The 27,960-nt window shown below is 37.9% G+C and overlaps 3 protein-coding genes across 3 annotated transcripts; 2 read left to right on the plus strand and 1 right to left on the minus strand.

The window, feature by feature from the left end:
• Positions 1-11,980: 11,980 nt before the first annotated feature.
• Positions 11,981-12,961, plus strand: LOC116521321 (olfactory receptor 6M1-like). The gene has a single exon (XM_032236003.1). It carries the CDS (start codon positions 11,981-11,983, stop codon positions 12,959-12,961), a length of 981 nt encoding a protein of 326 aa, XP_032091894.1.
• Positions 12,962-15,519: 2,558 nt separating this feature from the next.
• Positions 15,520-16,527, plus strand: LOC116521322 (olfactory receptor 6M1-like). Its single transcript, XM_032236004.1, has one exon. It carries the CDS (start codon positions 15,520-15,522, stop codon positions 16,525-16,527), a length of 1,008 nt encoding a protein of 335 aa, XP_032091895.1.
• Positions 16,528-19,734: 3,207 nt separating this feature from the next.
• On the minus strand, positions 19,735-27,834 carry LOC116522710 (olfactory receptor 10A4-like). Its single transcript, XM_032237731.1, has 2 exons — positions 27,824-27,834; positions 19,735-20,665 (listed from the first exon to the last, which is right to left on the minus strand). The coding sequence occupies exons 1-2, from the start codon at positions 27,832-27,834 to the stop codon at positions 19,735-19,737; spliced, it is 942 nt and encodes a 313-aa protein (XP_032093622.1).
• Between the last annotated feature and the right edge of the window lie 126 nt (positions 27,835-27,960).

Genomic DNA, 27,960 nt, shown 5'->3' on the forward strand with positions numbered 1-27,960 from the left:
GTTCCCCCACCTCCTCACCTTTCAGGAGGGAGCGGGTCACCCTAAACAGGGTGGCTGGGTGATATTCTGCGGATGCAATAAGAGCGGAAAAATGCGCACATTTTGCCTCCCGTATCGCCATTAGATAAGTCCTAATAAAGGCTCTTAATAGTGATCAATCAGACTCAAACTAGCCCTCCAACGTCGCTCTAGGTGTCTCTTTTGGCGCTTCATCTCCCGGAATTCCTTGGTAAACCAAGGTGCCCTCCTGGATCCGCTGCCGCAGAGAGGCCTCAAAGGCACAATCTGATCCAATGCTCCAGCCGCTGCACTATTCCAGGCAGCAACCAAAGACTCGGCCGGATTGCGGACAAGGAAGTCAGGTATCTCTCCAAGCTCCCTCTGAAACCCCTCAGGGTCCATCAGGCACCTGGGGTGGAACCACTTAATCAGCCCTGCCTCCCTGCAATGGGGGGGGGGTAGTGTCCTGAAATCAAGCCTCAGCAAAGAATGATCTGACCATGACAGGGCAAGGTCTCTATTCTCCTTAAATCAGGATTACATCTCCACTGTCCTGAGAGAAATACAAGGTCAAGCGTGTGTCCAGCCCTATGAGTCAGACCCTGAACTACCTGGGTCAAGTCCATGGTTGTCATGGAAGCCATGAACTCCTGTGCCCCATCTGAGCGTTCACCGAGAGATGGCAGATTAAAGTCCCCCAATACCATAAGTCTGGGGAACTCCACCACCAACCCGGCTACTGCCTCTAGTAGCACAGGCAGGGCTGTTGTGACGCAGCTGGGAGGCAGGTACGTCAACAGCAAGCCCAATTGAACCTTTAGGTCCAACTTCAAGAGGAGAGACTCACACCCCACAATCTCTGGGGCAGAGATCCTGTGAGAAACTAATGACCTTTGGACGATAACTGCTACTCCCCCACCCCTTTGGCTGGTGTCGTGGTTGGTGGAGCACCTGAAACCCATCTGGACACATTTCTGAGAGGGGGACACCCCCCCTCTTGGCCCAGCCAGGTTTCGGTTATACATGCCAGGTCTCCCTCCTTGTCCAATATTAAATCTCAGCTGAGGAGAGCTTTGTTCACAACTGACCTGGCATTTAGCAACAACAACCTGAGACCAGGGCCCTGTACTCCTCTGACACTAGATCCTTGAGTTGGGCCTGAGAGGGCTGGAACAAGCAATCGCTGTAATGTAGCGAGTCCTTCTTCCCCGGTAATGGCTAGCCCTACAGCTCCTGCCATATCTGCCCCTCCCAGTCATGACCGGGATGCTCCAACTTCCACCTATCCCCATAGACACCTCCCTCTCTCCCACGGCCCCCCTTCTTCCTGGCAGGTAATATATTTCATTCACACCAGACCGGGAGGTACGTCTGGGCCCCCATCCACTTCTGCTTCTGCACTTAGTGGAGGGGACTCCGGTCCTACCATACTTACTGATCAAACACTCTCTTCAGACACACCCCACACTAATTACTAAAATACAATAGAATAAATTAAAAGTGGGCACATTTTCTCTCACATTCCTACACTCATACACCCAACATACCACCTAAAATGCCGTTCCTGAATTGGCAGGCAATTAAAATAATTAGAAACGGTAAAAATAAATGTCCCAGAAAGGAAAAGGGGGGGGAGCATCCAGACAGACCTGATTCAATAGTTAATCAATAAAAATGTTCTTGTTGTGGCCTATCAGCGGCTGGCCCCTTCAGCAGCCGAATCAGAGGAGGAGGAAGAGGCGTGATAATCAAGGTCAGTGTCAAAGCAGTCTGAGAGCTCCGATAGGGGGAATGGAGCTGTAGAGCAATTCTTGGGTGACCGTGTCTCCGTAATCGTGCGAAACAGGCTTTCTGCAATGCTGGCTTGTTCGAAGATGGAGTACGTGTGAGGCCGAGGTTTGTCGCTAAAGCCAAAGCCCACAAAACCCAGCGCAATCATGTATTGGAAACGTTGCATGAGCCCTTCCCAAATCTTGTACCAGTCCTAGCTTGAGGTTGGAAATCCATGCAAGAGGCCCACGATGTCCGAACTGCCGACAGCGCCAGGTGAATCTAGTAGTGCGGCTGGGCTCAAGCCTCGCGTTGGAAGACGCTCTCTGTAACAGGTGTCCGAAGGGACTTTTCTCCACCCGCTGCCTCTGTGCTGCTGACATAGTATGCCCCAAGATGGTGCCGTGGTCGTTGTTGGCTGCTGTGGCCAAAACGCTGGCAGAAGCTGCGGTCCTAGCCCGCTTCAGAGCCTTCAAATCCATGCAGGTACAATTCTGTTCCCCCAGCAGTCTTTTTCTTCACCCAGAGTGAAAAATATCCCACTTTCCTGCTGGATCATCCTTAACGCATTTTTCCTGCGTAGTCGGCGCAAAGGAATTTAATTAGTCTCTTTGGTTGGAACCCATTTTGATCAGGGTGAATGAAATTATTTAAATATTTTTGAGTCATTCTGCCAATATTGAAGCAAACAATTTATAATCTGAGTTTAACAGAGAAATAGGACTGTAGTTCTTAATTTGTAATCTTCTTTTGGCAGAAGTGTGATATATGCCACACTCTGGCATATATCATCTGACCATGATTTGGATATCCTCCTCTCTGACATCACCTCATTCATAAGTTCTAGTAATGGAAGAGACAATGGTTCCTGCAGTGTCTTGTCAACTTCCACTGGGAGCCCATCCAGGCCTGGGGCCTTTCCATTATTTTGGTTTTTTTAAGTGCTTCAGTTAGCTCCATCATAGTTATTTTGCCTTCTAGCATTATTTCAGTTTCTTTAGGTATCTGGGGTAAATTGGCTTCCTTTAAATATTGTTTAGCTCCTCCCTCTTCAGTATACTCTTGATCATACAATTTACCATAGTAGTCTTGTATGTTTATTTTCTTCTCTTCGTTTCCATAACAAATTTGCCCTTGATCATCTATTAATTGCAGTATTTTCTTAGATTCCCTCTCTTTTTTCAGTTTATACGCCTACCATCTACCTGGTTTATTTGCATTTTCAAAATAATTTTGTTTACCACCTCTATTTTTTTGTGCTAATTCCACCTTTTCCATTAGCCACATTTTGTGCTTAATCATGTCCATTTTTACTTTAATGTCCATTTTTTAGGGAGATTTCTGTAACTCTTTTTCAAGACCTTTATATTCATTGTCCAGTCTTTGAGTATACATCCACGTAGTGATACTGATAGACTATACCTGCCCCGAAAATCAGGTGGCAGAGGATTATTACAAGTGAAGCAAACAGTTGAAGAAGAAAAACATGCACTGGCTGGTTATTTAAAAGAAAGTCAAGAACATCTATTAATCGAAGTAAAGAACAAAAATCTACTGAAGGCCCAACAGACAAAACAAGAATACAGAAAAGATGTGATAAAATCAAGAATGGAGAGTTGGCAGAACAAAGCACTGCATGGCCAATTTCTGGAAAAAATAAAAGATAAAGTGGACAGTGAACAAACTTGGTTATGGTTAACAACAGGTACATTAAAGAAAGAAACAGAGTCACTAATCCTGGCTGCGCAAGAACAAGCTATCCGCACAAATGCCATCAAGGCCAAAATCGAAAAATCCTCTGATGATGCCAAATGCAGACTTTGCAAAGAAGCTGATGAAACTGTTGATCACATACTCAGCTGCTGTAAAAAAATCACGCAGACTGATTATAAATTGCGGCACAATTCAGTAGCACAAATGATCCATTGGAATTTGTGCAAAAATTATAATATTAAAACAGCAACAAACTGGTGGGAACATCAGCCTGAAAAAGTCACCGAAAATCAGATGGTCAAGATCTTGTGGGATTTCCGTATACAAACGGACAAAATACTGGCGCATAATACACCAGACATCACATTGGTTGAGAAAAATAAGGTCACAATCATAGACATCGCAATACCAGGTGATAGCAGGGTCGCCGAGAAGGAACATGAAAAATCCTTGGCATCTCAGTATGCCAATAATAATTGTATTATTATTGTACAATTGTATCACAGCGGCCAGTTGTTTCACCGGATTTGGCATTGGTTACTAGTCGGGCCCCACCCAGGGGCCTAGGACGTCGTAACGTATTTTCGTAATATGCGTGCAGATCCAAGCAGTGCGGCTTTTTGCATTTGACTGATGGTGATTTTGTCAATTTTTAACTGTTTTAATGTAATTCCAGTGCTTTTGGAATAGCACCCAGTGTGCCAATTACCACTGGAATTACCACTGCTGGTTTGTGCCATAGTCGTTGAATTTCGATTTTTAAGTCCTGGTATCTTGCGATTTTTTCATGTTCCTTCTCGGCGACCCTGCTATCACCTGGTATTGCGATGTCTATGATTGTCACCTTATTTTTCTCAACCAGTGTGATGTCTGGTGTATTATGCGCCAGTATTTTGTCGGTTTGTATACGGAAATCCCACAAGATCTTGACCATCTGATTTTCGGTGACTTTTTCAGGCTGATGTTCCCACCAGTTTGTTGCTGTTTTAATATTATAATTTTTGCACAAATTCCAATGGATCATTTGTGCTACTGAATTGTGCCGCAATTTATAATCAGTCTGCGCGATTTTTTTACAGCAGCTGAGTATGTGATCAACAGTTTCATCAGCTTCTTTGCAAAGTCTGCATTTGGCATCATCAGAGGATTTTTTGATTTTGGCCTTAATGGCATTTGTGCGGATAGCTTGTTCTTGCGCAGCCAGGATTAGTGACTCTGTTTCTTTCTTTAATGTACCTGTTGTTAACCATAACCAAGTTTGTTCACTGTCCACTTTATCTTTTATTTTTTCCAGAAATTGACCATGCCGTGCTTTGTTCTGCCAACTCTCCATTCTTGATTTTATCACATCTTTTCTGTATTCTTGTTTTGTCTGTTGGGCCTTCAGTAGATTTTTGTTCTTTACTTTGATTAATAGATGTTCTTGAGTGTCTTTTAAATAATCAGCCAGTGCATGTTTTTCTTCTTCAACTGTTTGCTTCACTTGTAATAATCCTCTGCCACCTGATTTTCGGGCAGGTATAGTCTATCAGTATCACCACGTGGATGTAAACTGTAGTGTATTGTCATTAGTTTCCTGGTTTTTCGGTCCAAAAGGTCCAAATCAGCTTGTGTCCAGTTAACTATGCCAGCTGTGTATCTTATAACTGGTATTGCCCAGGTATTTATGGCCTTGATTGTATTTCCACCATTCAATTTAGATTTTAAAATTTTCCTAACTCTGTTGGTGTACTCTCGCCTGACAATAGTTTTTACTTCTCCATGCTTGATGTTATCCAACTGCAGAATGCCTAAGTATTTGTAGGCTTCATTTTCTTTGCATTTAATTAGTTGGCCATTGGGCATTTCAATTCCCTCAGATGCAGTGATTTTGCCACTTTTTATGGATACAGTGGCACATTTTTCCATGCCAAACTGCATTGAAATATCGGTGCTGAATACTCGGACTGTATTTGTCAATGATTGGATTTCTATTTCTGACTTTCCATAGAGTTTCAAATCATCCATATATAGTAAATGCGAAATTTTTTCAGCTTTTTTGGCTGTTTGGTAGCCTAATTTCATTTTTTTTTAAGATTACTGATAGTGGGATCATTGCGATGATGAAGAGAAGAGGTGAAAGTAAATCACCCTGGAAAATTCCTCGCTTGATATTAACCATTCCGTAGCTCTCATTCCCTACTGCCAACTCAGTTCTCCATTGTTTCATTGCCTTTTCAGTAAAGGATGTAATATTTTTGCTAATGCCAGTTGTTTCTAAGCATTTTATGATCCAACTATGTGGCAGTGAGTCAAATGCCTTTTTGTAATCAATCCAGACCATATTCAAGTTCGTTTTTCTGTTCTTACAATTTTCTAATATCATTTTATCAATTAGAAGCTGATCTTTTGTGCCCCTGCTCCTTCTTTTGTTGCCTTTTTGCTCTACTGGCAAGATGTTGTTTGTTTCCAAATAATCCATCATGTTATCTGCAATAATGCCTGTGAGTAATTTGAAGGTTGTTGGTAAGCATGTTATTGGTCTATAGTTTTCAGGTGTTGTTCCTTTAGTTGGATCTTTCTGAATCAAGTATGTTTTTCCAGTTGTCAACCATTCATCAATTTGGCCCTTTTGTAAAATTTCATTCAGTTGCCTGGCCAATATTGCATGTAAACTGGTCAGATATTTGAGCCAGAAACCATGTAATTGGTCCTTTCCAGGTGATGTCCAATTCTTTACCTTTTTAACTCGATTTTTGATCATCTCAGTTGTTATTTCTAATACTTGCATTTGTTTGTTGCCAATGCTTTTCTCAAAGTCATGTATCCACTTTGCTTCCTTGTTGTAGTCCTTTGCATTTTCCCACAATTCTTTCCAGAATTCAACTGTGGCCTGCTTTTCTGGTTTTTCACTTTTGGTGTCACCATTCACATTAAGACTTTGATAAAAACGCCGTTGGTCTGATCGAAATTGCTGATTTTGTTTATATTGGATGATTCGTGCCTCATATCTTTCAATTTTTCTAGCTGTTGCTGTTATCTGCTGTTTTACAATCTCTACAGCTTCATTGATGTTTCTTGTATCCAATCTATATCTTCTGATTAGCCGATCTATGATTTTGTTGTTTTTAAGCCGTTGCTCATGCATGTTCTTTAAGTTACTAGCATCTGCCCTTAATTTTTTGATTTTTTGTTCTAGACGGATTTTCCACTTTGGCTTTGATGCTTTTTCTGTTGTGTGACTAGGTACTTTAATTTTAATGCCTAGTTCATTAGTGACTATTACAGCTGCGCTGTACATTAACTGGTTTGTTTCCAAGATGGATCCCGGTTCAATTGTTGAAAACACTGCATTAACCATTTTCATGATAGGGGCCAAAATTTTCTTAGGCACAGTTTTTAGTGATGGTAAACGTTGCCTTTCCTCATTAAGCAGAAAATGCTCCATGATCTTATCCTTCAATTCTTTTTGTTTTTGAGTTAGTTCATAAGTTCGTTCAGTGATAACTGGTTCTAGTGGTGGTGATGTTATTTCCTCCCTGAGAGCTTCTTCTGGGAGTTCTACTATAGTGTCTTTAGTTGTGACTTGAATATCAGTTATTTCCGCTTGTGATATTGTTTTTTGGGTTTTGCAATTTGCCTGAATTTCCTCATGTTCAACTTCACTAAACACTTTATTCTGTATAATAAATCGCCTTTGATCTGCTAGTCGTTGTTCACTAACATTTGAATCTGGATATTGTTGTTTCCATAATTCATACATTCGCTTTAAATATCCTCTTTTTTCTGGCTCTGAGTTGTAGTAACAGGCCATTATGGCACGGTTTTCATCTGCACTATATTTTTGTCGTTTTGTTGGCTGGTCCACTTGTAGCCCACTTGTCGACGGATGTCCAGGGACCCCAACATCCGCCGCGGCCCTTGTTAACCCGCGCGACAACCGATGCGGTATGGAATTCTTATTCATTTTTTTCACCATATTGTATGGGTTGGCGGGGGTTTTTTTTACGGGACCAGATGCCAACCTGATCCCAACCTTCCTCCTTTCTCATCCGGGCTTGGGACCGGCAACGGCGGAGTTGTATTATTATTATTATTATTATTATTATTATTATTATTATTATTATTATTAAATCAATTTATAGGCCACCCAATCCAGGAGGACTCCAGGTGGCATACATCGAAAGAAAAAAAAGAATAATAATAAATGACAATAAAAACATGATTTAAAAAAACACACATACATTCGTTACGATCGGGGCTGGACCTCAACAATTAGGTCAACATCCCCAGGCCTGCCGGAATAGCTAGGTTTTAACAGCTTTTCTGAAGGCCATGAGAGTGGGCAAGGTCTGGATTTCTGGGGGTAGCTCGTTCCAAAGAGTCGGAGCAACCACAGAGAAGGCTCTCCTCCAGGGAGCCGCCAGCTGGCATTGTCTGGCTGATGGCATCTGAAGGAGGCCCACCCTGTGGAATCTCACCGGCCATCGGGAGGAATATGGCAGTAGGCGATCTCGCAGGTATGCTGGCCCTAAGCCATGTAGGGCTTTAAAGGTAATAACCAACACCTTGAATTGCGTCCGGAAACCAATAGGTAGCCAATGCAGCTCGCGGAGGATCGGTGTGACATGGGTGTACCTAGGTACACCCAATATCACTCGTGCAGCTGCATTCTAGACTAGTTGCAGTCTCCAAACACTTTTCAAGAGTAGCCCCATGTAGAGCGCGTTGCAGTAATCTAGCCTTGAGGTGACTAGGGTGTGAGTGTCCATTTGGAGTGCCTCCCGATCCAAGTAGGGCCGCAATTGATGCACCAGGCAAAGCCCCCCCCCCCCGGGTCACAGCCAACAAATGGTGTTCCAGTGTCAGCTGTGAATCCAGGAGTTTCCCAGAGAGCACCTGTGTAAACATCCATGCTCATCTCACTATCAATCCTTGGCTAAGCATTGAGCCTTGGAAGGAACAGCTTTACTCCAAACACTCATGCAAAAATAAAAACAATGTTTCAATGTTTCAGTGATACTTATTTCCCACTTTCACTCTCTGATTCACTCTCTGCCTTTCATTTATAAAAAAAAATTCAAAAGAAAAAAAGTACAATAGTGCTTAAAAAAATAGGAAAGAAGGACATTCTTAAGCAGTAAGGTTTAATTGTGTCAGTATATCCAAAGAGTCCAAAGAGAGGAAAAAAAGGAGGGGGAACCAGTCTGGTTTAAAAAGTAAATTGCATTGAAAGTCCAGTCAAGCTTTTGGCAGTAAAAAGGGAAATAAAAAACCTTCAATTTGACTATGCCTTAAATTCGCCGCTTGCTCTCATCAGTCTTCATTTTAACTTAAATCTCCTAATTTAGGGTGTTTTCTCAAATAAGAAAAAAAATAGAAGAAAAAATAGAAGACTCACCATGACGACATGCTTCTCTCCTGCCCTTGTGCTGCGGAGCGGTCAGCAATTTCAGCAACCTTATGGCTGCCTCTCAGCCGCTGGCAAAAAGGGCTTTTTCCCAGATTGCCAGAGACTTTGTGGGTGTCTCCAGGATTGATAGGATGTGCCCCTTCTTGTCACTGTCTCTATGGGATGGTTTAGGTCCAGAATGGACCATCCAGCAACTGGAATTCAGTGGCAATCTTAGAGCTCCAAGATCATCTGTCGGTTTCACCGTGATGTCAAGTTCCTCCCTCCCTGGTGGTAAAAAGTTTTGAATGCCATCACTGGTCTGCAAAGCTTGTTCTTGAGCAGCCAAAATGAAGCTTTTAGTTTCTTTCTTCAGGATTATTTTCAAATCAGCTAAGCTTCTTCATCAGATATGTATGCAATGCTCTGGATAATTGTTGGATAATCATTTGCTGATTATTTTAACTAAATCATCAGCAAATGCTCTCAATTTAATTATTTTTAAGTGTTTGAATTGTTTCTCTTCTCTTCTAAAACTAAAACTTTTGTTTCTAAAACTTTCAGCACTAAAATAAACAATGATGAAAATGAAGAATATCTTTGCCTCATGCCCTTTTGAATTTCACACAGCTTGTTTAAATCTTCATTAACAATTATATTTGCTTTTCTGTGACATGTAAATAAATTTAACCACTTACATTTTAAACTTAAATACCCAATTTAAATTATTAAAAGTTTTATTTGGTCCAAAAATTATTGCTTTCTTGTCATTGATAAACTATGATAAACTATCCAGTAATATTCAAATTTGTACTCATGTTGTGTATCAATTCCCTTCCCCCCCCCAAAAAAATAAGCCAGATTGGTCTTTATGAATTAAAAAACTATTAAGACCTTCTTACATTTTTCAGCTAACATGTTTAAAAAATATAGTCATTGTTTGATAGTAAAATTAAACAAAAAATCTTTTTTTTTGTCAATGAGACATTCTGACTTGCTATTTCCAAAGGGAAATCAGAATGTCTCTTTGATAAAAAAAATATTGATTTTGGAAACATCTTAGTTCTCTATAATATGGAATTTATTATATCTTTAAATGGCTTTAAGAGTTGATCTTCAAAACATTTATAATTTTGACGTGTGATAATCTGAAGTTTTGCTTGTCTTCTTTTTTTATTAGTATCCAATGTTTCAGGTGTGGTTATCAGTTCATTTGAAAGGCTTGTGAGACTTTACTTTTGTAGATAATTATCTATTTTTTTGCATATCCATGGCTTGACTCTTGTAGCAGTTGTAGTAACAATTATAGAAAGACTTTTTAATGGATTCTTTGGCTATTAATAGAGTATCACCTTCTTGGAATTCCTCTATCATTATCTTTTTTCTTTGTTTTTCAGTTTATATACTAACTGTCTTCCTGATTTATTTGCAAATTCAAAATGTCTATTTCACACAATTAATTTGTATTCTATTTCTTAAATAGTCAACAAAGATACTAGATGCTTTAGAACAGGGGTGTCAAATTCACATTGTCACAGCATCGGGTGATGTATCAGGACTCTTTTCCCCTTCGCTAAACTGGGCAGGGGCAAAGCCAGCACTTGACGCATCCGGCCTGTGGGCTGTGAGTTTGACACCCCTTCTTTAGCACATTTTAAGTGCTCATAGCAAAATATGATTACTGATATTACTGATCTCAGGATCTGACAAGCACACATTAGTAGATTCTTGTAATAAGCCAATATGTTTTTCATTAGGAAATATTCTATTTTTTAAATGGTGTTATCTTCAAAATGTTTGATGGGCCAAAAAATTTCCAGATGGCAACCATGGATTTGGAGTTGCAAAATTGCAACTTTTATGTGTGTTATTAGTATGACATATGTAAAAGTGGGTAGGATTTCATTGTGTCTCATATTTTTATTTCTTTTTCACTTACCTTGTAGACATCCTTGCTAAGCTAATTATCAAACTGCTATTTTGTTCAACTCTTTGATGTAAATACATTTTATTTTCATTTGGTCTCAGTTAAAACCCAAGGGATCTACAACATTCTTAGGGATTTTACTATAAATAAATTTAACTGGGGAATAAAAAGAGGACAGAACAACTTTTTTCAAAAATATATTTGTCCCTAATTCAGCAGATTATAAAAAGGCTTCTTCAAGATATATATATGTTGGGATAACTGCTTATATGTATTGTGTTTGTGACTCGTGTTTTACCATTTCTCAATATAAATGAAGCAATCTGGCAATAGATCCAATGAGGTGAGTTAAGGTGAGTTTCTTAGCTTTCTGTTGTCAAAGATCAAAATATAGAGTATCATTTTGTCTCTGAGTATAAATCACAGAATCATAGGTCTGGAAGGGACCTTGGAGATCTTTTAATTCAACCCTCTGCCCAGGACAGGAGTCCTTATGCCATCATGGACAGATGCTTGTCCAAACTTTTCTTGAAAACCTCCAGTGATTGAGGATCTACAACTTTGGGAGCCAAGCTGTTCCGTTGATTAACTCTTCTTACTGACGAAGAATGCTCCTTAATTCCAGGTTGGATGTTCCTCTGATGAGCTTCCACACCTTGCTTCTTTTTCTGCTGTGAGTTCTTTGAAGACTAAACTGACCCCATCTTCCCTGTGAAATCTCCTCAAGGATTGGAAGAGAGTTGTCATGTTTTCCAATACTCAAAGAGCTGTAAAAATAAATAATAAAATAATGTAAGTATATAAATGAATAAATAATATTTTATTTAAATCTTACTACTTCATTTTTCTCTCTAACTGAAGTTTGAAATCCTAAGTGAATTGAAGATAAATTGGTAAATACAATTTATTTAAATATTATCTTTTCAAAATATGTCACAATGAGGTATAGGTATATCAAAGTATGAATATAATATAGCTATATTTTGGAAAATAACATCTATCAATTCAAGGTACACTTTATACAATATAGTTTGTACATTGCCAAATAGTTCCTTCTTTACTCAGTATACATTACTAAATAAATGTATATATTAGAAAGAAAGGGGGGAAACCAAAATGTCTTGAATGTTTTATTAATTTATTAATTGGGATTTTAAAACAATAAATGCAGTTGCTATATCTCCTTCTACATTTCGCAGATGCTGTCCTCTACAGAACCTCAGAACCAGACCATAACTACATTTCTCATTTTGGGTTTCCCTAATACAAGAAAAGTAGAAATTGTTCTCTTTTTCGTCTTTCTCACTATGTACCTCCTTACTGTGACTGGTAATATTATCATCATCATAACTGTTAATACAGATATCCATCTTCAAACCCCTATGTACTTCTTTTTGGGAAATCTATCTTTACTGGATATAGGGTATACTTCGTCCACTGTCCCTAATTTGCTTTCCATCCTTTTGATGAATGTGCATACAATTTCCTTGGTAGGCTGTATTTCACAGTCTTATTTTTTCTTTTTCCTTGGGTCAGCTGAATGTTTCCTCCTTGCGGTGATGGCCTATGACCGATACATAGCCATATGCTACCCACTCAGATATCCAATAATAATGAATAGAAGAATATGTGTTATTTTTGTGATTATATGCTGGATAAGTGGTTGTCTGTCTCCTTTGGTAGCTGCCCTTATGTTAATAAACTTACCATTTTGTGGACCAAAGATAATTAATCATTTCTTTTGTGATATTCCACCATTATTGAAATTAGCTTGCATAGATACATCTTTGATACAGCAGATTATTTTTCTACTTTCTGCAATGGTGATTCTGAGTACCTTTCTCTGCACCATTATCTCCTATATCTACATTGGCATAACTATATTGAAAATACCATCTACACATGGTCGTCACAAGGCTTTCTCCACTTGTGCCTCTCATCTGACAGTTGTTTCTTTATATTATGGAACTGTTATTTTTATGTATGTAAGCCCAACCACCCGTTCATCTTTTGACCTGAACAAAGTAATTGCTGTGATATACAGTGTGGTTACTCCAATGCTGAACCCAATGATCTACACGTTGAGAAACCAAGATATGAAAATAGCCTTGACAAGAATAATCTTCAGAACAGGGATCAGGAAGAAAGACCTTGATTTATCCAAGGAATTCCATCCATAAGCACACCTTGTTGGAAGTAAAAATATAATAATTTGGTTTTTAATCTAAAGGTTATGAAATTAATTTATTTATTAATCTGATTTATTTATTAATGCATACTATTATTTTTATTAATGTAATTTGTATTAAAATACATGTCTGCCTGTCCTCAAGGTATGCCTCTCAATTCTTTTATATATGATTCTTTTTTTGTCTGAAAAATTGGTTGTGATATCTAGGAATAGAGTAAAGTGATTCAAAATTATATTATTTAGGTCATCAGATTAGAAAAAGAGAGACCATTTCAAATATTGGGTAATTTGGTTGAAGTCTGACTTTATTAATATTTTAAAACAATTAAGAATATTTCAAAACTTTCCAAAACATATCAGAAGTTTTCTCTATATTTTCTCTAAAACAGGCTATACCACAGAATACCTACGATACACAGTTTAAAAGAAAAAGAGTTCAGTTCCACTTCCAGTGGTAATTTTCAATCATATACAGGAAAACAATTTTCACCATGGATGAGAACTGTGTGACTTCCCAATGAGATTAAATTGAATGCATAATATTCAAAATATTTGCTGTATAAACAATACTTAAATGATTGGCATAAGTCATAACTATATTTCTACATATGAGTACATATGTAGAAATATAGTTTTAAGGACTACATTTGAAGGGGTTTCAGAGATATCACCTAAAATCTTTAAGATATTCTAATTGATTCCATGAAAGAAAAATTAGGATGGTAACACCAAAATTCTCTTTCATGATTTAGATGCAGGCAGTTTGCTGTGAATAAAATCCAGAATTATCAGTATGTCAAAGTCATCACAGAAATAGTTTAATTTTTAGAATAACAATATAAGAAGCAGGGATATTACATCTTGAAAAACAGATCTTGTTATCTTGACACTCAAACATTTGTGTAAATGCAATCCACTATACAATCAGGTCAGTTGCCTTGATCAGCATTGTATTTCACCAGCTCGTGAATCTTCATTCTATAGTGTCATTGCTTTGTAGGACTACTCAGTTCTGTCCTATCAAATAATGCTGGGGAAAATGAAGGAATTGATTTTTTTGCAGTCTTTAGGGAAATGAAAGTATGCCACAAATAACATTAATAAAGAGAAAGAGATCAGATATAAAATAAAAACAACAAAAAAATTAAGAGGATTGTTTAAATATGCACCATGCCCATAAAGTCAAGATATGCATAAAGAAGACAACCACTGTAAGATACTTAGTACTTACATATTTAAACACAAAATAGAAATTGCTGAATATAAAAAAGAAGCATATTTAACTACTTCAAGACATTCCAACCAAAATATTAAGGATGCAAAACAAAAGACTGTTCTGACTTGAGCAAACAAGAAAATGTCTTGCAATTTACAGAATGATATTTCAGTCTTTCCTTGAAAAACCTCAAAATATGTTGTTTGTATACTTTCAGTACAAATACCATCTGGATCTACAAAGCATATCTATTTCATTACTAATTTCTAACAGGAAGTTTGTGTACTAATGTGCAATAATAAATATTAAAATGTTATCGAAAATGAAACATTTTGAATCAGAAAAATTTTAATGTCAATGTTACTAAAGCAATAGATCCTGTATTGGTTTTAGACTCCTGATAAATGCAGTTTTCAGTAGAGTCTAATTCAGTATCATCCTTGGGGAATGTGACAGTCTTCTTACTAAACTAATATTACTAAAGTTTTTTTTAAGAAATACATTTCTTCATACTGAATCTAAATTAAAGCCCAAGAGATTGATAATTTCTTTAGAGATGTTACTGTAGATAGTTGCATTTAGCCACAGTGCCAGTGCTTATTTTCTTGAGTCAAAAAAAGAAAAGTATTTTTTTCTCTCCAAAAATTCTGCCATCTCTAATTTAACTGCTGAACTCATAAATAAGTGACTTCATTAAAATGCACCTGCTTACAAGTATCATGCTCATGTTTCATAATTTAGCATTTCTTCAGCAACTCCACAAAATAAAAGTCAGTCTTCAACAACTCCAAAGAGATCTTTTTAAGGCTAGGAGGTAAGATTTTAAGTTTCTATTTTTAGGGATCTTAATATAGAATGAGCATTTGACTTCTCATACTAAATATAAGGAGGTAAATGTAGTGAAAGTAGGATAGATTTTATTCTTTTTTTAATTTGTTCAACTTTTTTCTCTCCAAGAGGAAGTCCTCCTTCCTTCAAAACAGGATAACCAGATATGCTCTAAACATAGACAATTTATTAACAATTGCAAGAATAAATGGCAATGCAATGGAATGGAATAGAGCATAAAAGTTTATTTGGCTAAGTGTGATTAGATATACAAAGTATTTGGCTATATTGTAGAAAATGTATCATTGAAAGATCTATCTGTAATGAATTGCAGGGAAAGCAATCTGTATAAATGGTTTGTACATGTGCATATATTTTATATTTTTCCAAACAATTGCTTCCCAGTTCAGTATATATTATTAAACAAATGCAAATTAAAATAATTATTAATTGATTTACAATTAATATTATCTAAATTTAGTTAATTTATTAAAACATTAACTATGGTGCTTCTGGATTATATCTCTTTCTATATTTTGCAGATGCTGTCCTCTACAGAACCTCAGAACCAGAGCATAACTACATTTATTATTTTGGGTTTCCCTAATACAAGAAAGGTAGAAATTGCTCTCTTTTTTGTCTTTCTCACTATGTACCTCCTTACTGTGACTGGTAATATCATCATCATCATAACTGTTAATACAGATAGCCATCTTCAAACCCCTATGTACTTCTTTTTGGGAAATTTATCCTTATTGGATGTAGGGTATACTTCTTCAACTGTCCCTAAATTGCTTTCCATTCTTTTGATGAATGTGCACATAATTTCCTTAGCTGGTTGTCTTTTGCAATCCTACTTTTTCTTTTTCTTTGGGTCAGCTGAATGTTTCCTTCTTGCAATGATGGCCTATGACCGATACATAGCTATATGCTACCCACTCAGATATCCAATAATCATGAATAAAAGAATATGTGTTATTTTTGTGATTGTTTGCTGGATAAGTGGTTCTTTGGCTCCTTTGATAGCTGCCATTATGGTAATAAATTTACCATTTTGTGGACCAAACATAATCAATCATTTCTTTTGTGATATTCCACCATTATTAAAAATGGCTTGTATTGATACATCATTGATACAGCTGATTACCTTCTTGTTTTCAGCAATGGTGATTCTGAGTACTTTTCTCTGCACCATTATCTCCTATATCTACATTGCCATAACTATATTGAAAATACCATCTTCACACGGTCGTCACAAGGCTTTCTCCACTTGTGCCTCTCATCTGACTGTTGTTTCTTTATATTATGGAACTGTTATTTTTATGTATGTAAGTCCCACCACCCGTTCATCTTTTGACCTGAATAAAGTAATTGCTGTGATATACAGTGTGGTTACTCCAATGCTGAACCCAATGATCTACACGTTGAGAAACCAAGATATGAAAACAGCCTTAAAAAGAATAATGTTCATAATGCTGTTGAATAAGAAAGAATTTGAATTATCTCATTGAATTATCTCATTGATTCCATTTTTTTGCAAATGTTTGTTCCGAAGGAAAAAGAAAGGCAAGATATAAGATTTCATGATCCCTCCCTCCTACCCTCCCTCCCTTCTGCCTGCTCACCTTCTGTAACATCATTCTCTTTTGGAAATATTGAATTACGTCTTTGTTTATACATATTTCATTCTTCTCACTTAAGTTATTCTTGAATGGTGCAGCTTTTACATTTTGATTATAATTAAGTATTGCTACTTTCATGGATAGTACATTAATGAAAAATAAACCTGACTTTGTACTCATGACATGGTTACCTGGCACTATCTCTTATACTTCTTCATATCATTTCAGCGGATTAATGGTTATATTTTATTTAGAGTACACTTTGACAACAGAACATTTTTATTTATTGTATAAAGGAATAAGCCTAAAACAATTTTGGATTTTTGTTATGGGCAAAGCCAGAGGAAAAAAAATGGATGCAAACACAAACATGTATTGGTGGTCTGTGCAGAGCTGTTTACTACACAAATTTGTAAATATAATTGTGTTACTTTAGAAACTACACAGACACAATATATTGGCAATTCATATGTCTAACATTATCAACAAGTTCAAATTCTTTTGTTTTCTTTTAAATTCCAGGATTTGATGTTTTTATCCTGGACTTCCAAACTATAAGCCACTGACTTTTGAAAATTAAAGACAGGTGGATAATTTGTTTTTATTTAGCATTTCATTGCTGTTTTAAATCTATTTTAAATGCGAAGTATAAACTACTTTGATTTAAAGTAGGCAGAGTGTAATGTGCTAAGCAAAAAACCTGCAACCATGAAATAAATGTTTTTTTTTAAACATAAAATGTTGTATTATTAGAATGAAATTATATTTTATTTACTAAATCAATTTACATGCTTCTGGAATATTGACAAATATACATGTTTGTACATTTTGAAGATATAGTCAAAGGAATCATAATTTTGTAGGTATCTATCATAGTTCACTATTATATTAATCATTGATATATTTCATCTACTCTAATCTTTGGAGACAAGAAAATGAAGCAAACTATTTTAATGTGCAAATAAGGAAGATTTTAGACTTAAAATAACTATATTGTCACTTTGAATGTATACTAATTGGCATACATTAAAATGGAATTTCATTGCAAACAGCTCTTACAGGGTAATTAACACCTCCAATATACACTACATAAACATGACAAAATAAGAAACAAATAAAGACAAAATTATGCATATTCCCCCTATATATTATATGACACAGAGAAATAACACAGCCTAGCTCAGATGAATACATGAACATGGTGAGAAAAATGAATCTTGCAAGTTTACAAGATGGATGGCATAGGGCAGTGATGGTGAACTTTTTTGGCTTGCGTGCCAAAAATGGGGGGAGTGCAGGAGGGTTGTGTGTGGGCATGCCACACCCATAATGCAATGTATGAGCCCCAGCATGCATGCGCACATGACAGGCAGTCCCTGCATTTTTGCATGCTTTTTTTCTCCCTCCCCAGGCTCCAGAGTTTTTATAGGAGCCAGAGGAGGGCGAAAATAGGCCTCCCCTGCTTTCCTGAAGCCTCTGGGGTGCAAAAAACTGGTCCCATGGGCAAACCAAAATTTTGAAAATGGACTCCCAGTTTGCTCATAGAGCCAGTTTAAGTCCTCCAGAGCCTTCAGGGGCCTTCTGGAGGCTTCCCTGTGAGAAAACCGGAAGTCACTTTTGGCAAAACCTTTGGCCCTGTTAAAATCATGCAATGTGCCAGAAATGTTATGCAATTAATTCAGTGGTGGTATTCAAGTAATTTAATAACCAGTTCTCCTAGGGTCAGGTTGGCCATCATGGGAGGTATAGCAATAGCAGTAGACTTATATACCGCTTCATAGGCCTTTCAGGCCTCTCTAAGCGGTTTACAGAGAGTCAGCATATTGCCCCCAACAATCTGGGTCCTCATTTTACCCACCTCGGAAGGATGGAAGGCTGAGTCAACCCTGAGCCGGTGAGATTTGAACCGCTGACCTGCTGATCTAGCAGTAGCCTGCAGTGCTGCATTTAACCACTGCGCCACCTTGGCTCATCCTCATCCTCCAGGTCTGCTGCACATGCAGGATGAACCTCTCGTGATGGCCAATCTGACCCTGGGCAAACTGGTTGTTAAATAACCACCATCATCACCCACTGTTAAAGTGGATCCTGAATGCTGTGCTGCAATGGAGAAATGGGAAATGGAGTAGCCAGCACAAGGAAAGCAGGAGGAGCAGAGAGAACAAAGAGGAAAAGTGGCCTCCTCCTTCCCTCATGCTGGCCACTCTGTTGCACATTTTTCCATTTCAGTGTTGCACCATGGAGCTTGCTCCACCTGCCACCACCCAAATCCCCTCAGTTCCCCAAGAAAATTGGTCAAAGAAAAAGATTCCATCATGCGCTGAGTGCCATAATTAAACTACGGCTTCCTAAGATTCCTTCTCTGTCATTGGAGAAAGTGAGGAGGGTAAATCAAAGCATGTCAGGAATTTATTCAATTTTGGAAGATGTTGGTTTGGATACAAACTTTAAATTGAACCATGGAAAATATCCCACTGATTTCAATGGCTCACTATGAACAGTATTTAGTTCTATTCTATTCTTATTGGATTGTTATAGATATGTTAGTAGTAAATTTTACTATGTTTTTTAAGAAAACAAAAGACAGTATACATATATCATATTATACATCTAAGAACAGCATTAGCTCTTCTTGAAATATATGTTTTTATTGTTAAAATGCAATTTTTGTAACCCAATGTTCCTCTTTACATCACTAAGGCTAATGAAGAATTAAATGCATGTATGAAACAGTAGTTTGTGTCATTAATAAATTTCAACCATTACAATCATTTGGGCCAAGATGGAAAATTTAGGAGGAAACAAAATAAATCTGGTTATATTTGTAAAATATCTTTACAACCTTTCTTAATTAGCAAGAGGAAAATTATTACCTGAACAGAATTGAAACAATATGAAAACATGTCCACATCTCTGCTTCAGCTTTCATTGCTGATTCTAAAAATGATTCAATGTATATGTTACTCTTTGTTTTTGAAAATGATGATAAAATAAAGAAAAAAATAGTTACAATAAACCTTTCATACATCCTTACATTTCATTTTTCATTTTTTTTCAAAAATGTCATCTAGCTTTAAGACAATGTATCAACAAGTTTTATTTTGTTCTACACATTTTCTGATATAATATCCTTTTCATTGCAGCTTTGACCTCCTTGTTTCTTAAACTGTAGATAATAGGGTTTAATGTTGGTGTGATGACTGTATAGGAGAGGGAAAGAAACTTTTTTGTGTCTGGAGAGTACTTTGACTTGGGGTTGAAGTAAGTAGATATAGCTGTGCCATAAAATAAGGTTACCACCAGAAGATGAGATGAACATGTTGAAAAGGCTTTCTTCCTCCCCTCTGCTGAGGACATTCTCAAGATGGCAATAATGATGCAGACGTATGTGAATAATATAAGGAGGAAAGGAAACACTATGAATATCACAGTAGTTGTGAGAGCCTCAATTTGAACAATGTATGTATCAGCACAAGCCAACTCTAACAGTGGGGGACTATCACAAAAGAAATGATTAACTGCATTAGGCCCACAGAATGGCACACTAAAAACAGTGACGGCAGATACAGTAGAGTTAGGAAAGGCTAAAAACCACGAGGTTGCAGCTAGTTGAAAACATACTTTTCTGTTCATAATTTCTGGATAGCGTAATGGATTACAAATGGCAACATAGCGGTCATATGCCATTGCAGCAAGAAGGCAGCACTCAACTGTACCAAAGAAAAAAAAGAAATACAACTGTGTGAAGCAGCCTATATATGAAATGGTCTTCTTTTGCAAAATAAGATCACCTAGCATTTTTGGAACAATTACTGAATTGAAACAAATATCTAAGAGAGAGAGATTTCGGAGGAAGAAGTACATGGGACTATGAAGTGCAGGGTCTACTGTTGTGACAAGTATGATGAGGACATTTCCAGTCAGAGATATTGTATAAACAAGAAAGAAAATTATGAAAAGGGGTACTTGAAGCTCAGGGTAACTGGAAAATCCTATAAGAATAAATTCTGTAACGCTAGTTTGATTGCTTATTATAATTGATCTTTTCCATGCCTTTAGCATTATTTGGACGGTGATTCTCTGACCAATTTGATAAATTCTTCTACAAGTTTTTTCTTTATCCCATGAGGTACTCCTCTTTATGAGCAGATAATATACAGGCAATTTTCTAAACAAACTTTGTTGTCAATCTCCTGAATTGATTTCTTTCTATAAGAAAATGATATAAGAATTATCATTAATTAATTATAATTATATAATAATAAACATATACATTTGGGAGATGGCTTAGAAAGAATAATAATCTTTTTTTTAACCTTCTTTTTCTAATAGTTGGGGGAAATTTATCCATTTTAATCAGGGAAAGAGTAAAATATTTGCTAGAATGACTAGCAATTATCAGCCAGGAAGTAGCAGAAATAATTAATGGATATAGTGCAATCTTTCCATAGCTTTCCATTGCACATTATCTATTTTCATTTTTTTGAAATACTTTTTCCTCAAAGGCTGTCTTCTAAAATGCTTATCTATGTATAAATAGATATGTATAAATATGTATATTCTTATCATGGATGAGAAATTAATGATTCCTGAGATGAATATACATACATACATAAATAGTTACATATATACATAAATAGTTACATACATACATACATACATACATACATACATACATACATACATACATACATACATTTTGCTGCTTTACACCAGAATAAATTGTTTTGGGGTCCACTCCGGAATGAGTTTTAAGGCTGTTAATTATAATGTTTAGGTCATCCTATTGAGCCACATACGTTTTTCATTGGATTTTATAGACATTTTGGAGTTCCCACTTCCTAATACAACAAACATTCCTCATTTAAAGGGACTGAAGATTTACAGAAGAGCAAGGCACTTTTATTCCTGGGACAAATTATGCAGACTTCACATATGAATTGCAATACATTTGTTACATGTTTTAGAAATATATTTGAGAGCAATTCTTTTAACATAAGTCTAACTTACCAATTAATGAATTACCAAAACATCTTACACAATATATTTAGCCTAAAATAGGTAGCAAAGTGAAAGACTGAAGCAGCAATAGTTATACATACATACATACATACATACATACATACATACATACATACACACACACACACACACACACACATACACACACACACACATTATATATATAATCAGTTTTTGCAAGTACAAAATTGTGCTATCAATAAATTTCCACTTCACAGCAATGATTGCTATCTTTGATTCTGAGGGCAATGGATTGAAGGGGATTTTCCACATTTGTTTTATTGTTTGATGATAACATTTTTTAAAATAAAAGGCATAGTAAAGCTCAATTTACAGATATAGAAAAGGAAATTAAATTTTCAGACTTACATGTAAGTAGTGATGGCTAAGTGTGAAATGATGTGCTGATTAGTATTTCTTATCTTATCTTAGTTCATTTAGTTCCTGTAAGTATTTATCTTCCCCACTTATTGCTTCCTAGAATAATTACACAATTATACAATATGTCACCAATTACTTTCTTTATAAAACAATATAATCTTTAAATGTGAGTTTCAATGTAAGTTATCCCTACTTTTTCATGATTATCTTCTTCATTATTTACGTGTGCTGATATTGCATATTCTGAGGAAGAGGAGGTGGTGGAAGAGGAAGAAGAAGAGAATAGTAATGATATCAAAATAGAAGGATAGGTTCAAGCAAAATGTTAGAGGATTTGAAATTATCTTCCCACTATATCAAATAATAAAGTTTCTCATTGCATCAGTTTTAATTTGTAAAAGACCAAAGATATATTGATTGCTTTTGTTCTAGGTTCAGCTAGATAAGTTAAGCTAGAAAATAAATAGTCAATTCATCAACCAAATAATTGATAATCTCTCTATATTTTGCCAGCCTTCTCTTTATCTGATTAATTGAATGGCCCAATTATCAGTAGTCCAGAAATATGAACATTTAAACTACCAATGATTATTGCATTTCATTCAAAAATTGAATTCCTTGTTTTGAAAACTCCAGTACAAAAACACTATACTCTTAGAAATACAGAGTTTTATTGTCCTTACCACGTTCGCTGATAAGAGATTCTCACAATTGTATTATTAGAAGATTAGCTCTGGAGAGCTACCTTTAACTTGTTATTTCTTGTTGTTTTCTCCCTGTCATGTATTCTTAAAAAAAAAATCCAAGTTGATTGACTCAAGATCAAGGGAGACACAAAACCACTGCTCCTGGAGCAATCTCGCTATAATGGTTGGAGACACTTTCTATTTTGTAAAAAATAAACATATAAAAGTGATTTGTGAGTGCTTCCTATTCTTAACACTATTCTATTGTTACCTCTATATACTATTATGGTAGTAATTAATATTACAATATATGCTATGACACAGTTTATACTACACTCTATAATTTTATAGAGTATATAATAATATATTGTAGTATAATATATAATTTTATCTAACATATAATAAATGGAAATTTATTAAATTTCTATTAACTATTATTCTATTAGGATTATTATAACCTATGTTCTATATTATTACGAATATGCCTCAATGTTTCCATCTTTTTAAGACTGTTCTGTCTCAAATATCCTGACTCTGATCTTTTTTCCTCTTTTTCTACCATTGGCCAGCCAGTAGAGTCTTGCCGTGCGGTTATAGTTCTTTTCCTCTCTTTTGGATAGTCCACTCCTTCTAAAGAAAAAAGTCCTTGTTTTGTTGATCTATTTTGTAAGCTGGTGGCTACAGAGCTCCACAACACATATCTCCTATGTTTGCTCCTCAACTCCTCTTACACCTATGTCATGATTGCAGCATTATTGGTAAACCTGTAATGTTGACTCTAGGGAGAAGGTTCAAATGGGAATGAAACAAGGCACACATGGGCTTGCAATTTTGCTTAGCACTCTTCCGCCGTCCCATGCGGGAAAATGTTAAAACAATACCTCTGGGTTTTAATTATCATGTTGGAAGGAAATTATCCAGAATGTAATCAATCAAGTGAGTTAGAGATAATGAATACAAAAGAATACTTTGATTAATGCCTCAAAATTATTTCAATTTCTATCTTCAATATGCTAATGATTCAGAAAGAAAGAAAGTAGAAAAGATTTGATTAATAAAATTAAAGAAGAAAATTTTGGTCTCTTTTTGAACATTAAAAGGCCAAGTTCATGACCCCTGCAAGAAAGGAAAACCTCAACATAGAAATTGATAGTGAAGAGATAAATTCAATAGCAGAGTGGGAAGGGACCTTGGAGGACTTCTAGTTCAACCCCCTGCCTAGGCAGAAAACCCAATACCATTTCAGAGAAATGGCTATCCAACATTGTCTTAAGGACTTCCAGATAAAATATGTGGAAAAATAATTTTCCTAGGATTGCAGATAGCTGGTGAATGCAGCACAGAAATGAAATGATGGATTTCACTGGGTCACATAGCAATGATGATGGATATGAGTTGAATATAAAAAAGCAAGGACGTCAGCCTTGCTTCTTATTATTTTCCCATAGCTATCTATGATTGTGAAAGTTAGATCATAAAAAAGCAAGATAGGAAAAAAATAAACTTATTTGAATTGTGATGCTATAGAAAGCTCCTATGAATTCCTTGGACAGCAATGATGAGAAACAAACAAGTAATGGAGTTGTTGCAGCAGATTGTGGTTTGTAATGTACTTACGAAAGAGCAGGACTTGAGACCACGAAAGTGAGAAAAACAGGTTTATTGGATGCATCGAGTTCAGCGTGTTCACACACCAACATCTGAACTGTCCGGGCTGATTTCGCCCCAACAGTTTTCTGCAACTTCTCTGTTCTATCTCTCCCCCACGTCTGGTTTCCTGTGCCCCTCTTTTACAGAGTCTTGCCACACTGTTCAGCCCTATTTGTAATACTTATGAGGAAGTTGGAGAGAAGAGTTCACTCCAGCTAAAAGTCAACTTTGGGACTCCAGGGCACTAGAATAAAAGCCAAACTAAAATGAATTTATAAGGTCCATTCTATTAAGACCACCTAACCTGGCCAGCCACTGGTGGGTTTACCTGTGCAATCCCTGCTGCATCATTCCCCCCTATTGAAACTTCACCCAATCCTAAGATTACTGTGTAGTTTCATAAATGGCAGGTTCCTCTCCATTAAGCATGAGCCCAACATATTTGCTCGAGCGTCCTTCTTTTGAGCATCCCACCAGGGCCAGGACCTTTGCAGTAGCCCATTTCTCCATCAAGAGGGGTAAGGAGTTTGTGGTAGTGGACAAAGATTGGCATAAGGCAGGGGATGATTACACAGCCTGCTGCGATCAGGCCAATCAAGGCAATGATGGCCTGCAACCTTGGCAATTTTGGGAACCAGGAGTTAAAAGTGGAGGTTAAATCAAATCCTTTCCATTCCTGCCCTGGGACATGAGTGAGTGGCCTCATGTCTGTGGTGAACTGCTTAATGACACTTCCAGTCTCATCAATTTGAAGGCAGCAATTAAACAAATTGAACTTCCCACAGACCCTCCTTCCCTTGCGTGGAGGTAATCAAGAGCCAATCGATTTTGGTACACTGCAGTACAGAGTTTGTCAGTGGCAGTGGAGAGGATATTTAAAGATTTGTCAATCCTCTCCCCAGCCAGGTCCAATACTGCCTGCAAATGCATGATCCAATTGATCATGTAAATGGGGGTGCGGTAACCCCAAGACCCATCCTCTGCCCAAGTGGCCCTCCCATAGGTGCATACGATTCTCTCTGAGTTCTACATGTCGAATTTCTCGTATCCAGCCAGTTCCTTACAAGGAAAGTTAGAGAAGGCTGTGTCTACCTTCCTCTTCTGACGGATGGGGCTCACTGAGTCATACACCTAGCACCTGTCGTGATTGGATGGGCAACAGAAAGAACGAAAGTTTTATCCATCCAAGAACACAGGGAGGACTTCGTAGGCCAATGTGCCACGAATCCAATACATGTTCTCTGGGGCTTCCCAAGTGCCAGATGGGGTTTGTGGCTTTTTTCCCATTTTGTCCTTCTGTGGACCCTGCAGGCATTGAGTGCATTCCAATGGAGAGGGGGTAATGGCCTCCCTTGTGGCCCTGGGTTCCCTTGGGACTCCCTTTTCCTTCCCTTGTGAGCCGCCCATCCCACCCTCCTGAGGGGTGCATGTGAGACGGGGGTTCCTACCCTGTTGTAGGAGTGGCTCCAGAACCACCATTCCCTTTCCCTGTGTGTTTAGGGTGGCTATAGCTGTTCTGCTGAGGGTCTTGTCAAGTGTCCCCGCACGGCATTGATATGTTTCCAAGTAGTTGGATTGGGTTATCCAGACCTCCAGGCAACTGGCTTTAGCACTATGTTATATGTTACACCTATGTGCCAGTACTTACTCAGAGTTTGTGCATTCATGCTTGACAGATTCTCATCCTCTGACCACCATTGTAGAAACCACTGATTCCTTACATTCCCAATAAGCTGACAAGTTATCTCCACTATTATGGGAATCCAGTCATAAGTTATGTCATATTCCATTTTTCAGACTGAAATCAAGGGGTGCCCGCTTCATCTGAGCCCTTGTCCTTTCTGGAAAGGGGTCTGGGAAGGGTCTCTGAATGGGCTTTTTGCAATGGCACCTAATCGTTGAATTGTATCGTTTGTTTGGTGCCCAAGTTGTGACATTGGGGTTCACTCGACACTGCCAATAGTTCCCTGTTTCCTCTGAACTGGGGGATAGCCCCTCCTCCGGATGGCAATTTAATAACCAGTGTTCATTATACACAAAATGCAGTCCCTGTTCACCCTGATAAAAGCAATCTTTGCAAAGGGGGAAAGGCCCTGAACCCATTTCCTTTGGCTTTAGCATTGGCTTTAGCATTGGCTTTAGCATTGGCTCAGAAGTTCCTTTAGCATTGGCTCAGAAGTTACCAGTGGAGGGGAGTCATTTGTAAAGGTGAGGGGCCTAGCTTCCGGTTGTTGGGGAATACCCTCATTATCCTCATTCCCCCCTATAGGAAAGGATGGAGCAGGAGAGGGGGTTGGGTCCTCGTAATCAGTCGGAACCTCCCACACCCCCAGTGAGGCCTCACCCTTTGCTCTGGCCAAGATTGTTTGATAGAGATAAAGAGAGTCAATGAGAATAGAAATGAATAGGAGAAAATGCCACGATCAGAACTGCTGGCATCAGGCCTCTCCTAATGCACGCAGCTTGGCGTAGGCGCTAGTCAGTCTCCATGGGTGTGCCAGGGCGTTGGACGGGGCAGAGTTTCCACGGTAGACGCGGTACATTGCCTGTGCGATGGGTGTGAACGGCACCTGGAGCGACACCTGCAGAGGGCATTGGTTCTTCACCACCTGTTCGTAAAGCGACAGCTTCCCGTGTGTCCGCAGAAGAGGTGGCGTTCCTCCTGGTGTTTCCGAAATGTGAGGTATAGAGGCTTGGCAGGGTCACTGGAGGCCTTCCAGTAAGCTTTCACAGCTAATGTAAAACGGGTCCAGTGAATCCAAGGCCTAATTTCAGCTACCTTAACAACAAGGGGAGAAAAAAACAACAACAGTACACGGCCCACACCATTTGGGGCCCAATAGTTCCTTCTACCAGACCTTCACCCAGACTTCTTGTCCTGGGTGGAAGTTGTGGACTGGAGTTACAATTACATGAAAACGACAAGACAGAACATATTTTTGCAATTGGTGGACTATGGCATTCAGGGCTTGCAACTGTTTGAGCTTCACCATGTCTGCAACTTGGGGGTGGGCAACTTAGGGGTGGGCAACACCTGTGGGCCAAGCAAATTCGGAACCCTCCCATACAACAACTCAAATAGCGAGACACCCAACTCCTTGGTGGGAGCGCACCTCTTTGCCAGCAACGCCATGCTGTGAGCATCCGGCCATTTGAGATGGGTTTCCTGACAAATTTTGGCCAACTTATCCCTTATGGTGTGATCTGCCCTCTTGACCCTCCCACCTCAACTGGGCCTTGACATAGGTTATTAGCAGCTCATACCTGACATTGAGAGCAAACAGCAGCTGCCAGGCTAGACAAATTGTTGATATAGACCTCCCTGAGCCAAGGCCTTTTTTTTTTTGTTATAGCCATTTTTTTTCCCAAGTGCAAATGCTTATGCAGGGAGGAGACAGCATCCCATGCCAACTGCTGGGAAACAAACACCTCTTGTCCGGCAGAACCCACCACCCATCTAGTAGTTCCACCCCTATCGCTTCAGCTTGCTGGGTCCTGAGTGACTATACGATGGGGGTTGTTCTTCCTGGGCTGGGGTCCACAGAGTAAGGCATGTGGCCTGTAAAGAAGGGGGATCCAAGGC

Source organism: Thamnophis elegans, chromosome Z, assembly GCF_009769535.1.
Source record: "Thamnophis elegans isolate rThaEle1 chromosome Z, rThaEle1.pri, whole genome shotgun sequence".
Lineage (NCBI taxonomy): Eukaryota > Metazoa > Chordata > Lepidosauria > Squamata > Colubridae > Thamnophis > Thamnophis elegans.

Bases quoted from the DNA above. Each gene is read 5' to 3' on its own strand.
- LOC116521321 (XM_032236003.1), top strand. From the start codon at position 11,981: ATGCTGTCCTCTACAGAACCTCAGAACCAGACCATAACTACATTTCTC.
- LOC116521322 (XM_032236004.1), top strand. From the start codon at position 15,520: ATGGTGCTTCTGGATTATATCTCTTTCTATATTTTGCAGATGCTGTCC.